The 18,277-nt window shown below is 46.9% G+C and overlaps 1 protein-coding gene across 3 annotated transcripts in view; it reads left to right on the plus strand.

The window, feature by feature from the left end:
* The first annotated feature begins 4,287 nt into the window (after nt 1-4,287).
* Nucleotides 4,288-18,277, plus strand: part of TSC1 (TSC complex subunit 1) — a 33,121-nt gene continuing 19,131 nt past the window's right edge. The window contains exons 1-8 of one of the 3 annotated variants that reach the window (XM_044305482.1): nt 4,288-4,505; nt 10,151-10,333; nt 10,518-10,621; nt 11,677-11,829; nt 13,656-13,800; nt 15,424-15,578; nt 16,211-16,284; nt 17,777-17,943. In XM_044305482.1, the coding sequence (XP_044161417.1) occupies nt 10,228-10,333; nt 10,518-10,621; nt 11,677-11,829; nt 13,656-13,800; nt 15,424-15,578; nt 16,211-16,284; nt 17,777-17,943 (904 nt within the window). In that variant the 5' untranslated portion in view covers nt 4,288-4,505; nt 10,151-10,227. Of the gene's footprint in view, nt 4,579-10,150; nt 10,334-10,517; nt 10,622-11,676; nt 11,830-13,655; nt 13,801-15,423; nt 15,579-16,210; nt 16,285-17,776; nt 17,944-18,277 lie in introns of all 3 variants that reach the window. The other 2 variants (XM_044305480.1, XM_044305481.1) reach the window with 2 other exon arrangements.

An 18,277-nucleotide genomic window follows, 5' to 3' on the forward strand; every position in this document is an offset into this window, starting at 1 on the left:
ACCACCACCACCACCATTACTAGCTCTATCACCACTCCCACCACCACCACTACTACGTCTACCACCGCTACTTCTTATCAGCACCATTACCACCACCACTACCACAACTACTTATGGAATTTCTCTTTAATTCTCTGCACATGCACAATCTAGTCTTTAGTTACTTTTTACTTCCGGCATGATATTAGCCGTGTGTTACCTGCAGAATATCTACATTTAACCTTTTATCTGCTTGGTTCAAGCAGAAGCAATTTGCCCCCTGTGATTTTTTGCTTGCAGTCACCTGGGATTTGGTAATACATAAAAACCAGCAATGTGCTGCAGAACAACAGATGAGACAATGCCGTGGCGCTCTGATCTGATCACAGCGGATTCGCTCACAGAATGCTCCCTCTGTGTTCTTTTTTTTTTTTGCAAAAAAACAAAGTGCAGTTTGCAGAAATTCCACTAGGGGGACACAGAGGATTCTGCTGCAGCAATGTAGATGTTTACTCCGGTCAGCATCCTTGGCTTTTCATCCACATGGATCCACACTGCAGAAATAGCCGTCCAGGTACCATAAGAATGATCGTAACCGAAAGGGAGAAATAATCTCACAGAATGGGGGTGAAATCCCAAACTCTATCAATAGGTCTAGAAGAAGTGCCATACATGTGTCCTGTAAGGGATTGGCCTGCCCCCCTCATACGTGGTCTGGGGTAAGGCTTACAGCCCTGATCCTACAGGGTTAATATCTAATATCCTTAATATCCCTGGAAGTTTACAGTGGGGTCATATTATTTCTAGTGGTTTAGGACGGTAAATGATAAAAAGTATGATCACTCACTTTTTCTGATACACAGCTCCAAACCCTCTGCTTTCCTTAAAACAGACGATGCTGTTTAGGCTACTTTCACACTAGTGGTTTTGCTGGATCCGGCGGGGTTCAGCATAAACGCTTCCGTTACTGATAATACAACCGTCTGCCTCCGTTATAAACTGATCCGGTTGTATCATCTGTAACATTGCCAACACGGATCCGTCATGAGCTCCACTGAAAGTCAATGGGGGACGGATCCGTTTTCTGTTGTGTCAGATTGTGTCAGAGAAAACGGATCCGTCTTGCTCCGCATCCCAGTTCTGATAGAGGTTGTGGGGTGTCCAGAGCGACCCTCACTCTATGATAGTAATGCTTTTGGTGTCAAAACATAGTTGAAGATACAGAGCTTACCATCCAACATACAGAGTAAAAGACGTGGTACTGTGCATAGAGCAGATATAGGAGACGTGGTACTGTGCATAGAGCAGATATAGGAGACGTGGTACTGTGCATAGAGCAGATATAGGAGATGTGGTACTGTGCATAGAGCATATAGTAGACGTGGTACTGTGCATAGAGCAGTTATAGGAGACGTACTGTGCATATAGCAGATATAGGAGACGTGGTACTGTGCATAGAGCAGATATAGGAGACGTGGTACTGTGCATAGAGCAGATATAAGAGATGTGGTACTGTGCATAGAGCAGATATAAGAGACATTGTACTGTGCATAGAGCAGATATAGGAGACGTGGTACTGTGCATAGAGCAGATATAGGAGACGTGGTACTTTGCATAGAGCAGATATAGGAGACGTGGTACGGTGCATAGAGCAGATATAGGAGACGTGGTACTGTGCATAGAGCATATATAGGAGAAGTGGTACTGTGCATAGAGCAGATATAAGAGACGTGGTACTGTGCATAGAGCCGATATAAGAGACGTGGTACTGTACATAGAGCAGATATAAGAGACGTGGTACTGTGCATAGAGCCGATATAAGAGACGTGGTACTGTACATAGAGCAGATATAAGAGATGTGGTACTGTGCATAGAGCAGATATAAGAGATGTGGTACTGTGCATAGAGCAGATATAAGAGACATTGTACTGTGCATAGAGCAGATATAAAAGACGTGGTACTGTGCATAGAGCATATATAGGAGATGTGGTACTGTGCATAGAGCAGATATAGGAGACGTGGTACTGTGCATAGAGCAGATATAAGACGTTGTACTGTGCATAGAGAAGATATAAGATGTGGTACTGTGCATAGAGCCGATATAAGAGACGTGGTACTGTACATAGAGCAGATATAAGAGATGTGGTACTGTGCATAGAGCAGATATAAGAGATGTGGTACTGTGGATAGAGCAGATATGAGACGTTGTACTGTGCATAGAGCAGATATAAAAGACGTGGTACTGTGCATAGAGCATATATAGGAGATGTGGTACTGTGCATAGAGCAGATATAGGAGACGTGGTACTGTGCATAGAGCAGATATAGGAGACGTGGTACTGTGCATAGAGCAGATATAAGACGTTGTACTGTGCATAGAGAAGATATAAGACGTGGTACTGTGCATAGAGCAGATATAAGAAATGTGGTACTGTGCATAGAGCCGATATAAGAGATGTGGTACTGTACATAGAGCAGATATAAGAGACGTGGTACTGTGCATAGAGCATATATGGGAGATGTGGTACTGTGCATAGAACAGATATAGGAGACGTGGTACTGTGCATAGAGCAGATATAAGAGATGTGGTACTGTGCATAGAGCATATATAGGAGACGTGGTACTGTGCATAGAGCATATATAGGAGACGTGGTACTGTGCATAGAGCAGATATAGGAGACGTTGTACTGTGCATAGAGCAGATATAAGAGACGTTGTACTGTGCATAGAGCAGATATAAGAGACGTGGTACTGTGCATAGAGCAGATATAAGAGACGTGGTACTGTACATAGAGCAGATATAGAAGACGTGGTACTGTACATAGAGCAGATATAGGAGACGTGGTACTGTGCATAGAGCAGATATAGGAGACGTGGTACTGTGCATAGAGCAGATATAAGAGACGTAGCACTGTTGTATAGAGCAGATTTAGGAGAAGTGGTACTGTGCATAGAGCAGATATAAGAGATGTGGTACTGTGCATAGAGCAGATATAGGAGATGTGGTACTGTGCATAGAGCAGATATAAGATGTGGTACTGTGCATAGAGCAGATATAAGAGATGTGGTACTGTGCATAGAGCAGATATAGGAGACGTGGTACTGTGCATAGAGCAGATATGAGACGTTGTACTGTGCATAGAGCAGATATAAAAGACGTGGTACTGTGCATAGAGCATATATAGGAGACGTGGTACTGTGCATAGAGCAGATATAGGAGACGTGGTACTGTGCATAGAGCAGATATAGGAGACGTGGTACTGTGTATAGAGCAGATATAAGACGTTGTACTGTGCATAGAGAAGATATAAGAGACGTGGTACTGTACATAGAGCAGATATAAGATGTGGTACTGTGCATAGAGAAGATATAAGACGTGGTACTGTGCATAGAGCAGATATAAGATGTGGTACTGTGCATAGAGCAGATATAAGATGTGGTACTGTGCATAGAGCAGATATAAGACGTGGTACTGTGCATAGAGCAGATATAAGACGTGGTACTGTGCATAGAGCAGATATAAGAGATGTGGTACTGTGCATAGAGCAGATATAAGATGTGGTACTGTGCATAGAGCAGATATAAGATGTGGTACTGTGCATAGAGCAGATATAAGACGTGGTACTGTGCATAGAGCAGATATAAGACGTGGTACTGTGCATAGAGCAGATATAAGAGATGTGGTACTGTGCATAGAGCAGATATAAGAGATGTGGTACTGTGCATAGAGCAGATATAAGACGTGGTACTGTGCATACAGCAGATATAAGACGTGGTACTGTGCATAGAGCAGATATAAGATGTGGTACTGTGCATAGAGCAGATATAAGATGTGGTACTGTGCATAGAGCAGATATAAGGCGTGGTACTGTGCATCGAGCAGATATAAGACGTGGTACTGTGCATCGAGCAGATATAAGATGTGGTACTGTGCATAGAGCAGATATAAGGCGTGGTACTGTGCATAGAGCAGATATAAGACGTGGTACTGTGCATCGAGCAGATATAAGATGTGGTACTGTGCAGTTTTAGTACAAATATTTTAAAAAGTGTCTTTAGTTGCGTTTTATCCTTGGGGTTCACATTTGTTGCCGGGTGGAGTTCCCCTTTAAATCCCTCCCAGATGTAACAGGACCCCTGACAGCTCCTCACCCTCTTTGACACTCCACAAATCACGTGCTTCCCATCGCCCCGCCTCCGAGAAGACTTTTATAGCCTTCCAATGACGTCAGCGCAGCCATGTAGTCCCGGCGCTCAAAATCACGAGTTATACTTTGGCCTCTGCCGTATCCTTCCGCCCCACTGACCCCGGGATATCTGCACCCAGCGGTTGCTTAGAGCCAGGAACTAGGCACCGACGTGCTGGACACGAGCCCTTCGGTCGGGCAACGGAGCTTTTCGGCAGGACGAGGCGGACAGAGGTGCGGGGGAAGTGGGGCGGGACTATTTTTTCTCTGAGGCGGATGAAAACTGACGGAAGAGGGCGGCACTGCGACGCAAGATGGCGGCGCCCTGAGGAGCTTTAAGGTAAACAGGCTGACTGTGTGTGTGGGGACGAATACGGAGGCGTGAGGGTCGCTGTTCTGGCCGGAGATCCGTGGTGAGGACCGGGAGGGTGGCTGTGGAGGCCGGGGACTGGGGCAGCGCCTGAGGGGCTCCATCCATGGGGGGTGGGGGTGGTCCTGTCAGACTGGAGGGGGAGGGGTCCATTCTGTTACTAATCACCTGCAAAGTCAGACCCCCCTCCCTGTAACATAATGGTATGCTCCAGGGTTTCCTATAGTTTAGTACTAAGGTACCTACCTGCAGGAATTGGGTGGGATTTGCGCTTATTCTAGTGTTGCCATGGTGATTACAAACAGCGTCCGGAAAATGCGTCCTAAATTCTACCTAAAAACTGAGATCGCGACGCAGTTTTACAAAAGCGAAGCAAAGAGAATTATGTGGAGCGGCTCCTTTAAGAGGAGCCGCGCTGAGACCGCTTGTGGTTTTGAGACGGTCACTGCCGCGCGTCTCTTTCGCCGCTGTCCGTCCGGATTATGGCAGAATGTTACATTCATTTTATTTCGGCAGTGGTAGGGGATTTCCCAGAATTCTTCTTGCTGTCAGTGAATAGAGACAAAAACGTATCCTGACCTGAGGGCTTGTTCCTATTTTATGCCAGAATTTGCTTCAGTGCGAGTGGGAAATGCTCTGGGCGCGCGTTTGCTCACACCATAGGGAAAAAAATCGGTCATCGTTTTCGTGGATCCCCCCTTAAGTCACAGGTGAGGGATGGTCTTTGCGCGGATCCGCCAGCGCGTTCACCTGTGTCCGTCTCAGATTTCTGCCCCATAACCCGTCCCAAATATCAGTGGCTTGTGAATGCAATGCTCACAGCTGAGGGTTTGTTACAGCTGCATCCAGAGGGATACGTGTCACCTGCACTGATACATTGTAACAGACTCTCAGGAGGGAGGCCTGTCAGCGGATGGGGAGGGCTCTCCGAGTGTAGACTGCATGCTACTGTCACAAACCCTCAGCTGTGAGAAGCGCTGTACTAAATTCTAGGGATAGTTAACAGCAAGCAGAGATCTTGAAAAAATGTCAGCAGACAGTATCACACAGGATAGTATTAGATACACAGCTCAGCAGACAGTATCACACAGGATAGGATTAGATACACAGCTCAGCAGACAGTATCACACAGGATAGGATTAGATACACAGCTCAGCAGGCAGTATCACATAGGATTAGATACACGGCTCAGCAGACAGTATCACACAGGATAGTATTAGATACACAGCTCAGCAGACAGTATCACACAGGATAGTATTAGATACACAGCTCAGCAGACAGTATCACAGGATAGGATTAGATACACAGCTCAGCAGGCAGTATCACACAGGATAGGATTAGATACACAGCTCAGCAGACTGTATCACACAGGATAGGATTAGATACACAGCTCAGCAGACAGTATCACACAGGATAGGATTAGATACACAGCTCAGCAGTCAGTATCACACAGGATAGGATTAGATACACAGCTCAGCAGGCAGTATCACACAGGATAGGATTAGATACACAGCTCAGCAGGCAGTATCACACAGGATAGGATTAGATACACAGCTCCGCAGACAGTATCACACAGGATAAGATTAGATACACAGCTCAGCAGACAGTATCACACAGGATAGGATTAGATACACAGCTCAGCAGACAGTATCACACAGGATAGGATTAGATACACAGCTCAGCAGGCAGTATCACACAGGATAGGATTAGATACACAGCTCAGCAGGCAGTATCACACAGGATAGGATTAGATACACAGCTCAGCAGGCAGTATCACACAGGATAGGATTAGATACACAGCTCAGCAGGCAGTATCACACAGGATAGGATTAGATACACAGCTCAGCAGGCAGTATCACACAGGATAGGATTAGATACACAGCTCAGCAGACAGTATCACACAGGATAGGATTAGATACACAGCTCAGCAGACAGTATCACACAGGATAGGATTAGATACACAGCTCAGCAGACAGTATCACACAGGATAGGATTAGATACACAGCTCAGCAGACAGTATCACACAGGATAGGATTAGATACACAGCTCAGCAGACAGTATCACACAGGATAGGATTAGATACACAGCTCAGCAGACAGTATCACACAGGATAGGATTAGATACACAGCTCAGCAGACAGTATCACACAGGATAGGATTAGATACACAGCTCAGCAGACAGTATCACACAGGATAGGATTAGATACACAGCTCAGCAGCATCACACAGGATAGGATTAGATACACAGCTCAGCAGACAGTATCACACAGGATAGGATTAGATACACAGCTCAGCAGACAGTATCACACAGGATAGGATTAGATACACAGCTCAGCAGACAGTATCACACAGGATAGGATTAGATACACAGCTCAGCAGACAGTATCACACAGGATAGGATTAGATACACAGCTCAGCAGGCAGTATCACACAGGATAGGATTAGATACACAGCTCAGCAGGCAGTATCACACAGGATAGGATTAGATACACAGCTCAGCAGGCAGTATCACACAGGATAGGATTAGATACACAGCTCAGCAGGCAGTATCACACAGGATAGGATTAGATACACAGCTCAGCAGGCAGTATCACACAGGATAGGATTAGATACACAGCTCAGCAGGCAGTATCACACAGGATAGGATAGATACACAGCTCAGCAGGCAGTATCACACAGGATAGGATTAGATACACAGCTCAGCAGGCAGTATCACACAGGATAGGATTAGATACACAGCTCAGCAGGCAGTATCACACAGGATAGGATTAGATACACAGCTCAGCAGGCAGTATCACACAGGATAGGATTAGATACACAGCTCAGCAGGCAGTATCACACAGGATAGGATTAGATACACAGCTCAGCAGGCAGTATCACACAGGATAGGATTAGATACACAGCTCAGCAGGCAGTATCACACAGGATAGGATTAGATACACAGCTCAGCAGGCAGTATCACACAGGATAGGATTAGATACACAGCTCAGCAGGCAGTATCACACAGGATAGGATTAGATACACAGCTCAGCAGGCAGTATCACACAGGATAGGATTAGATACACAGCTCAGCAGGCAGTATCACACAGGATAGGATTAGATACACAGCTCAGCAGGCAGTATCACACAGGATAGGATTAGATACACAGCTCAGCAGGCAGTATCACACAGGATAGGATTAGATACACAGCTCAGCAGGCAGTATCACACAGGATAGGATTAGATACACAGCTCAGCAGGCAGTATCACACAGGATAGGATTAGATACACAGCTCAGCAGGCAGTATCACACAGGATAGGATTAGATACACAGCTCAGCAGGCAGTATCACACAGGATAGGATTAGATACACAGCTCAGCAGGCAGTATCACACAGGATAGGATTAGATACACAGCTCAGCAGGCAGTATCACACAGGATAGGATTAGATACAGGCAGTATCACACAGGATAGGATTAGATACACAGCTCAGCAGGCAGTATCACACAGGATAGGATTAGATACACAGCTCAGCAGGCAGTATCACACAGGATAGGATTAGATACACAGCTCAGCAGGCAGTATCACACAGGATAGGATTAGATACACAGCTCAGCAGGCAGTATCACACAGGATAGGATTAGATACACAGCTCAGCAGGCAGTATCACACAGGATAGGATTAGATACACAGCTCAGCAGGCAGTATCACACAGGATAGGATTAGATACACAGCTCAGCAGGCAGTATCACACAGGATAGGATTAGATACACAGCTCAGCAGGCAGTATCACACAGGATAGGATTAGATACACAGCTCAGCAGGCAGTATCACACAGGATAGGATTAGATACACAGCTCAGCAGGCAGTATCACACAGGATAGGATTAGATACACAGCTCAGCAGGCAGTATCACACAGGATAGGATTAGATACACAGCTCAGCAGGCAGTATCACACAGGATAGGATTAGATACACAGCTCAGCAGCAGGCAGTATCACACAGGATAGGATTAGATACACAGCTCAGCAGGCAGTATCACACAGGATAGGATTAGATACACAGCTCAGCAGGCAGTATCACACAGGATAGGATTAGATACACAGCTCAGCAGGCAGTATCACACAGGATAGGATTAGATACACAGCTCAGCAGGCAGTATCACACAGGATAGGATTAGATACACAGCTCAGCAGGCAGTATCACACAGGATAGGATTAGATACACAGCTCAGCAGGCAGTATCACACAGGATAGGATTAGATACACAGCTCAGCAGGCAGTATCACACAGGATAGGATTAGATACACAGCTCAGCAGGCAGTATCACACAGGATAGGATTAGATACACAGCTCAGCAGGCAGTATCACACAGGATAGGATTAGATACACAGCTCAGCAGGCAGTATCACACAGGATAGGATTAGATACACAGCTCAGCAGGCAGTATCACACAGGATAGGATTAGATACACAGCTCAGCAGGCAGTATCACACAGGATAGGATTAGATACACAGCTCAGCAGGCAGTATCACACAGGATAGGATTAGATACACAGCTCAGCAGGCAGTATCACACAGGATAGGATTAGATACACAGCTCAGCAGGCAGTATCACACAGGATAGGATTAGATACACAGCTCAGCAGGCAGTATCACACAGGGTAGGATTAGATACACAGCTCAGCAGGCAGTATCACACAGGGTAGGATTAGATACACAGCTCAGCAGGCAGTATCACACAGGGTAGGATTAGATACACAGTTCAGCAGGCAGTATCACACAGGGTAGGATTAGATACACAGCTCAGCAGGCAGTATCACACAGGGTAGGATTAGATACACAGCTCAGCAGGCAGTATCACACAGGGTTAGGATTCTCGGAGTGAATGTTTCCATTCACTGACAGCAAGTGATGATCGTTATATTAGAATTAAAACACAAATATTAGCCGGCTGATGTTGATTTTCCAGCATTTTTTTAATTTTTATGAAAGACTGGTTATTTTGCACCACTCTTTTTCAGTCCATGATAGGGGTAGTTGTTGCTCAATGCAGATTATAACTGGGGGCCCTAACCCTTACCCCCCTCCCTCCGATAGAGTCCGGACTGGACGAGCTGTGGATGATTCCAGGAAACCTATAGATAGCAGCGGGCTCCTGTGTTGCCTGTCAGTGAACGAGCCCGGCCGGGGGCCGTCAGTCATAAGGACAAGTCCTTGTCACCTACAGGACGGGATCTCGCTGCGTGGCGCCATTGTCCATGTATGGATAACGTCCTACGTACAGACAGGCCTGTTCCCTATGACAACACTACCTGGCTGCGCTCTGGCCTTAGTCGCCCCACTAAGTCCCGCCAGGCAGTGCTAGATCTTCATCGCCCGGTAGAGTCACAGAGGCCATGTTGTCACCCAGCTTTCCTGGAAGCAGATAGCTCCGCTTGTATTTCCTATTGGATTCCATTGTTTGGATATGTAATATTCCCATGGATTCTCGGCGGTGGGAATCCCCAGAATCCTCTCTGTTTCTGGCAGCAGCTGGGTGTTTGTCACAATGTCTTACCTCACCTCGGATAAATCCATAGTATTGATGGCTGCTGTAGAACAAGGTCAGTCTAATCCTAAGACCAATGTCTCTGCAGATCGGAGGAGGCACAGATGAGGACCCTGCTGTGACCCCCCTGCGTCCCGTCACCAGCGCCCCCGCCTGGAGAGCAGCATGGCCCATCCAATCAATGTGTGGGAGCATCTCTACCTGCTGGAGTCCACCGACCTGCAACAACTGGACGACATTCACAAGCTGATACGAGAGCACCTCGCTTCAGGTATTCGTGGGGTGGGTACTGTACCCTCCGGGGGCACTCGGCCCCCTAGTGGCGCACAGTGCAGGAAAAAATCAGGTGGTGCATGCAGTCCTTACTACTGACCTGCCGTGTGCCGCCATATGGTGCACAGGTGACTTCTTTCTTTTTAAATGGCTCATGTCCCGTCGGTGTCTCCTCTTCCTAGATCGTTCTCCAGTCCTTGTGAACAACTTGGTGGATCATTACCTGGAAAACAGTTCTGAACAAGCAATGTTAATCCTTTCTTTGGTACAAGAGCCCCATGACAAGGTGAGGGATGACTCCCATCGTGTGTCCGGTGTAGATCCACTGCATTGAAAAGAGTTTTCCGAGATTTTTGAACTTATGTCCTAACCTCCAGATAGGTCATCAGTATCTGATCACTGGGGATCCAACACCCCCACCGATCAGCTTTTGGAGAAGGCATCGGCACTCATAGTAGCGCCACAGCCTTCACAGCTCCCCAAGCACAGCGCCATACATTGTATTGTGGTCATGCTTGGTATTGCAGCTCAGCCCCATTCACGTCAATGGAGATGAGCTGCACCTAGGCCACATGACTGATGGCCGTGACGTCACATGACCTAGGGAAAGCTGTCGGAAGGCCACGGCGCTACTATGGGCACCGGTGGCTTCTCAAACAGCTGATTGGTGGGGGTGCGACACCTGGGACCCCTGCCAATCAAATACTGATGATCTATCCAGAGGATAGATTCAAAAATCTGGGAAAACCCCTTTTAACAGCGGTAGAAAATGGGAAGCTTTCTTCCACAAACGGCGCCACAGCCCGAGCTATTATCATCCAAGTAAGGCTACTCTCACACTGGCGTTTTGGCTTTTCGTTTGTGAGATCCGTTCAGGGCTCAGCGGTCCAAAATGGATCAGTTTTGCCCTAATGCATTCTGAATGGAAAAGGATCCTCTGAGAATGCATCAGTTTGCCTCCGTTCCGTCTCCACCCCGCTCTGGAGGCTGCTTGCAGTGTTCTGGTGTCCGTCTGACGGAACTGAGCCAAACGGATCCGTCCTGACACACAATGTAAGTCAATGCGGACGGATCCATTTTCTATGACACAATCTGACACTATAGAAAACGGATCCGTCCTCCATTGACTTTCAATGGTGTTCAAGACGGATCTGTGGTTATGTTACAGATAATACAAACGAATCCGTTATGAATGGATGCAGACGTTTGTATTATCTGAACGGATCCGTCTGTGCAGATCCGCACAAAACGCGAGGGTGAAAGTGGCCTTAAGAATCTGATTTACTCATGAACTTGTAAGATGTGTGCAGCTAATTCTGCGTCTCCTCCTTTCTTTCACAGCACTTATTGGATAAGATAAATGAATATTTAGGTAAAGTAGCTACCCGTTTACCAACCCTGACACTACTGGGCCATGTGATTCGGCGCCAGCCATCTTGGAAGCACAAGTTGTCGCAAGCACCTGTCCTGCAGTCCTTGTTGAAGTGTCTTAAGGTATTTGGATATTCAGTGCTCGGAGGACTCGGGGTAGGGCTACACACATGGCCAAAATTGCTTGCAACTGTCTGCTTTTGCAAAGGTGCGCAGTTGTTTTAGGTACGATTTTAGGGTTCGATTAAAGGGAACCTGTCACCGGGATTTTGTATATAGAGCTGAGGACATGGGTTGCTGGATGGTCGCTAGCACATCCGCAATATCCAGTCCCCATAGCTCTGTGTGCTTTTATTGTGGAAAAAAAACCCAGATTTGATACATATGCAAATTACCCTGAGATGTGTCCTGTATGTGAGATGAGTCCAGCATGAAGGAGCGCATCCTCAGAATCTCCTCCCGGACGTCAGACAGCCAGAGCGCCGTAATCTTGCGATGCGTGAGCTAGCGCATGCGCAGTGTCCTCATAGTGTTCCTTCCCTGTGCTGGCATCAGCCTCTGGGAAGGAACAGCGCATGCTACCTTCACATCTGCGGCAGGCTTTTCGGGCAGAGAATGCCATTAATCGGCCGGACAAAATCTGCTGTGTACAGCTGTACCTGGCAATGCCAGATCCAGAGAAATCTGTCTGTCTGCTCTGCACCAGAAAAGCCTGCCGGAGGTGTGCAACTAGCCGTGGGTCAGTTGTACGTAACTTGCTTTGATCTGAGCCACTGCTGCGGATTTATGTCTGCAGAACAAGTCCGCATCATCTCGGTGGTGTGGAAACTTAGCAGTATCCCACGAGGGGTAACCTGCTTTAAAACCGGAAGATCAGCTGATCTCTGTGGGTCCGGCCCCTCAGCGATATACTGTTATCGCCCAGGAAAGCGCGAAGTTCTGCACACCTTGGATAAACTGCCCTTGAGCACAGTTCGGCGGAAGCGAAATTCACTAATGAACCACAGAAATTTCTGTGCAATTTTTTTTTCCGATCCACAGCAAGTCGGTTCTGACGCATAGCATTTGCAAAGCTGCGCTGTTCTCTGCATTGAAAACCAAATCTGCAAGACATTGTGGACTTTCCTGAGGAAGTAATCCACAGCCGATATGAGGGGTCCGGACTTGGTTCCCCTGCAGAGGCCACTACAATGGAGAGCGGATATTCATACCAAAGAAAAGGCGTTAAAAATGTCAAAATTGTGCTCCTGTAATGGCTGTTTTTTTTCACCGATTCCCTTCTGAAAAATGACCATTGAAGGGGTTATCTGAGACTAACACAGACCTCCCAGAGTTGTTTAACCCTCAGTGGTGAGCATTCTTACCTGGTCCCTGCTGCTTGGTTCAGTCTTTTGGCTCTTTCTCTCCCTGCAGCACTGAAATCGACATCCATCGATGAGGGCGGGGCACTTGATCCCTGCAGCCGATCCCTGGCTGCAGCAGTCACCTGCTCCTCTTGCGTCCTGACAACTGTTGATTTCAGCACTGCAAGGCCTGGGAGTAGCAAAGGGTAAACCCGGCGGCGGGGACCAGGTAAGAGCGATCACCACTATGGATCGACCACTCTGGAAGGTCTGTATTGGTTTTGGATAGCGCCTTTAAGAATGGTCCCTTTCAATTGTATGTGGGCTGCCGGGCTGTGAAAATTGACAAACTGGGACGTCCTATATTTTGTCAGCTAGAATCCAAGGCCTGTTGAAAGAAAAAAAAAAAAAAAAACAGCTGTGTGAATAGAACCGTAGACTGCAATGGTTCTGAAAAAGGCCGTCGGAGTGTACCCTTAGATGTGGTTTATGGAGAGAGGTTATATGTACTGCAAATACATCTTACATGGCAGAAGTCGGTTGAGATAAGAATGCCGGTCGCAGTTTGCTATGAGCCCTGTTCACACCACTCGTTGTGTTTTACAGACAGACACAGATGTCGTTATTCTCACCACCGCGGTCCTGGTGTTAATCACGGTGCTGCCAATGATTCCGCAGTCCGGGAAACAGTATCTGCACGAGTTCTTTGACATTTTTGGCCGCCTGTCAGCCTGGTGCTTGAAGAACCCAGGTGAGGAGTGAAGACGTTTCCCTCTCTCTCTCTGCAGCTTTAGAAATGTTGAAGCTTTGCTTCCAGTGACAGCGGGGAAGTTTTACTTTGGCACTTTTAGCATGGTGATCATTCTGGAACCAACGTAGCTGCTCGCTGTCGCTTGCAGGACAATGCGTCTTTGTTCTCCAGGTTTTGCAGAGAGCTTGTTTTACGGTCACGTGCCCTGGCGCTGTGCCATGAAGTTTACGCTTGTGTATTGCACGTGCAGCCATAACTTTTGGCTCCTTTAGGATTGACAGCTGCAGTTTTCTTATGGGTTGTACCATCTTGGGGCATGTTCACATCTGCACTGGAGGCTCAGTTTGGGGCCTCCATCACAGATTGGTCAAAAATAACGCAGAGGAAAATCCTGCAAGTGTTCTCCCAAACAGATCCCGTCCTACTCAGTGGCTCCATACCTGTCAGTTAAGTGCTGAATCCCGCACTTCTTCTGTTGTTTTCATTCTTCTGCCCCTCTAATGGAGCAGAAGAATGGAAGAAGTGAGCACTCATGTGAAAGTGCCCTTAGATGTTTATAGCATATCCACTGGATCTACCATTCATATTTAATGGAGGGAGGCTATGTCCTTGGTATCATCAACCATGTGGCTGTTGGCAGGCTCTTCTTGCTGTGTGCATGCTCTTCTCTCTGGGTCCGATAACAGCACGAACAGCAAGTGTTGCTTGGCCTGTGACAAGCCATAAAGGTGCAGATTACCACCTGACATGACGATGGGAGCTGAGTGCATGCACTTTCTTACAAGCTACGGTCCTTTGCAGTCTGAAATATTCCTGCAGTTTAGTCTCAGCTGAGAGTTACGATTTCCGGGAGTGTGAGACCAAACAGTCATTGTATGCTGAAGGGTATGTGTAGTTTTGCAATCCCTCTAATGCATCTGGACTACAAAAATAAAAATCAACTTTGCAAATAGTCTTGATATCCTGTTCGGGGCGTCCTGCTCATCTGCAGGCACACTCCCTTCTATCGCTCACTTCTTGGTAACCTACCATTTGAAAACTAGCCAGATGTAGGCGATGGATGGAAGCGAGTGTGACTGCAGGGTCCGACTGCACGTAGGTCTGCCAAAGGGCACGTACCTTTTTAAATAAGCAAACTGGTGTCATACTACTGTGCAAAACAATGCATGTCGACACGTGACTTAATCTTTCCATTGGCATGGAGAAACTAAGCCTGTGCATATGCTAATGTATTGATGTATTTTTTTTTTTCTTATTATTTTTACATCTGTAATGTAACGGTGTACAGACCAATAAGCTTCGTGTTTAAGTCAATATAACAGCAAAGAAGGTCCTGTACCAATTCTATATTGATTCCTCCGTGTTTTTTGTATATAATCCTTCCCGTTAGCCTGGTGCATACACAGTTACTACAGTCACTAATTTCTGGCATGAAGTGGCCCCTTTGGCAGAGTCCTGCCCTGAAGCAGTTAATGCTATTTTTATGTCGGAGCCATTGATACTGGACGCAGTGTTCTATTTATTAATGCGTGCCATGCTTCCACTATAGCCGAGCCTCCAGCTTGGGTTTCGTGGAACATGCATGTAGATTAATAACACGTCTGCTGTTTCTGCCCCTGCCAGGTCATGTACCGGAGACTTGCCTTGTCCATCTACATGCCAGCGTGTATGCCCTCTTCCACCGCCTCTACGGAATGTATCCCTGCAACTTTGTGTCTTTCCTCCGCTCCCATTACAGTATGAAGGAAAACCTTGAGACGTTTGAAGAGATCGTAAAGGTAAAATTCACGCCCTGTTTTGTAGGTGAAGTCGGAACATCTTTTCCAAACATGTTAAGGAACTGCTTAAAGGAGCTATCCAGGAAAGATATTTATGACTTATCCTCAGGATAGGTCATCAATATCAGATATGTTGGGATGTAACACCCGGACCCCCACTTGTTAGAAGAGGCCTCTTAGGCCAGTGACATAACGGTACATCGCTCACATGGTCTATTCACAGCTCTGCCCCATTCAAGTCAATGGGGCTGAGCTGCAATACCAAGCACCGCCACTATGTGATGTACGTCCTTGTAAAGCTGCCGGGAGCCTGCATTGCTCACCATAGCTTCAGTGAGCGTAGTGGCTCCCTGGAACCGCTATCGGCAGGGGTGTCGGGACCTGAACCCCCACTGATGTGAGAATGATGACCTATCCTGAGGATGTCACCCTTATCTTTTCCAGCATAACCACTTTAAATAATGGCTCCCTAATGCTTTATCATTGAATCCCAAAATAAAGAGGAAATTATTTGCTAAGTGGGTTAAGAAAAAATTCACAAAGCGGTCTGGTCCCTGCAGAGGGACTCTTCACTTTCAATATTTTATTATTTATTTTGCATTATTAACCAGTAATTTTATTTTTCTCACTAGCCAATGATGGAACATGTTCGAATTCACCCAGAGCTGGTCACTGGTTCCAAAGACCATGAATTGGACCCAAGCAGGTACCGTATTTTCAAAAACGTTTTTTAAAGTTATACTCCCTTTCCATGGGTGAGTACTCGTGTCTTCACCTAACCATCTCGCCTCTGTTCCCCTGAGGCTTCAGAGTGGAGCAGAACAGCGGCCGCTGTGTCATCAGCAGCTGTGTCTGCCTGTAGGCTGTACCCATGTCGGTTAAAGGGGTTATCCAACTTCTTAAACGGCCCCCCCCCTCAGTTATATACTTGTCACAGTCCCAGCACCCCCGCTGCTGCTTTTCCCTGTACAAGGATGAAAACATCTGGTGGCGGGGGGAGGCTCGCCCCCGCCTGCCATTGGCTGCTTCCCTTTCCACCACCTTCCCCGACACCGGATGTTTTCATCTCTGTACAGGGAGAAGCAGGAGCGGCGCAAGTGTATTACCTCTGCGGGGCCTGGCAGATGGGGGGCTGTTTCAGAAATTAAATAACCCCTTTAAAGGGATTCTGTCACCGGGATTTTGCCTTTAGAGCTGCGGACATGCGATGCTAGATCGCCACTAACACATCCGCAATATCCATTTTCCTATAGCTGTCAGTGCTTTTATTGTGTCAAAGTATGTATGTATGTATCAAATAAGGTGCCCAAGGGGCTGTTACTAACATTTCTGGTGCCCAGCCACGCCAACTGTGAAGGAGCCCAGCACCGCCCACATCCTCCGAATCTCCTCCTTGCTCCCCGATGAAATAAAGTTAGAGCGCTGTAATCTCTCATCTAGCGCAGCTCTAAAGGCAAAATCCAGGGGACAGAATCCCTTTAAAGTCATGGGCACAGTCTTAGGATGTCACTCCCCTTTTTGCCCCCAACCCCCAAATATTGCCACTGAAAGATAGTCAGTCATGTCAGCGTACTTTTCCTGACTGTTGCATGCCATAATTGGCCCGACATCATAACTAATGTAACAGATACATAGTCACTTTAAGAACCTTGATGTGCAGAAGTAATATGGAAAAACAGCGCCATCCTATTGTGTAGTGGACGCAGCTAGTTACTGCAGCGCTGCTCCCATTGAAGTGGACAGAGCTGTGTAGCTCCGGTGCTCGAGCTACAAGGTAATTGCTGATCAGCAGGGGTGCAGGATTTTTGGACCTCTGCCGATATGATATTGATGATCCATCCTGACATTATGTCATCAGTATCAATCCTGGACAACCCCTTTTAAGCTCCACGGTGACATGTCTGCAGCAACAAATTCAACCCCTCATCCGAAAAATATATACTGTGGGTTGTAATTTATTTTTGCAATGTAACTTCTTTCTGCCATAGAACATTGGCATCACAGTAAATCTGCATTTTTAGATAAATCTAAACTGAGAAATTCCTTGTCCAGATACATAAGGTCCCCTCTATTGCCATCTAGCTTTCATACAAAGTATTGCACCCTAGGTATATTCAAGATTTAATTATGTTAAAATGAATCCTACCACATCAAATGCATGCAGTATCAAGGTCACTTAACTAGGTTTCTTGTTGCAGGTGGAAAAGGTTGGAAACCCATGACATAGTTGTTGAATGTGCCAAAATCTCTCTGGACCCCAATGAAGCATCTTATGAAGAAGGATACTCTCCCCTTTCCTCCCGGATTCGACAAAGGCAGCAGGATGCAGCTTTGAGCCCCTATCCTGAGATCTACAGCAACTATGGTGTGTAACCGACATGGCTCTGGTCCGCCCAATGAAGTTATAACCCATGTTGTACATGCCTTTTAAAGGGGTTTTCCCATCTCAGACCATGGATTTATATTGCCAGGATATGCCCCCATTGTCTGAGAACAGAAAGTTGTGGATGGCGCATGCGCAGCCGCCCTGCAATCATTTCTATGGGGCCGCCGAAAAACTGGCTTGGCTGTATCCGTCGGCCCCATAGAAATAAATGGGAGCGGTGGCCGCACAAGCGCGGCTCGCTCCCATTTGGTACTATAGGGAAAGCACTTGGTGGTGGCTGGACCTGGTGAAACCTGGGGTCCTCTGGCCACCA

Source organism: Bufo gargarizans, chromosome 9 (genome assembly GCF_014858855.1).
Source record: "Bufo gargarizans isolate SCDJY-AF-19 chromosome 9, ASM1485885v1, whole genome shotgun sequence".
In the NCBI taxonomy this organism is placed as follows: domain Eukaryota; kingdom Metazoa; phylum Chordata; class Amphibia; order Anura; family Bufonidae; genus Bufo; species Bufo gargarizans.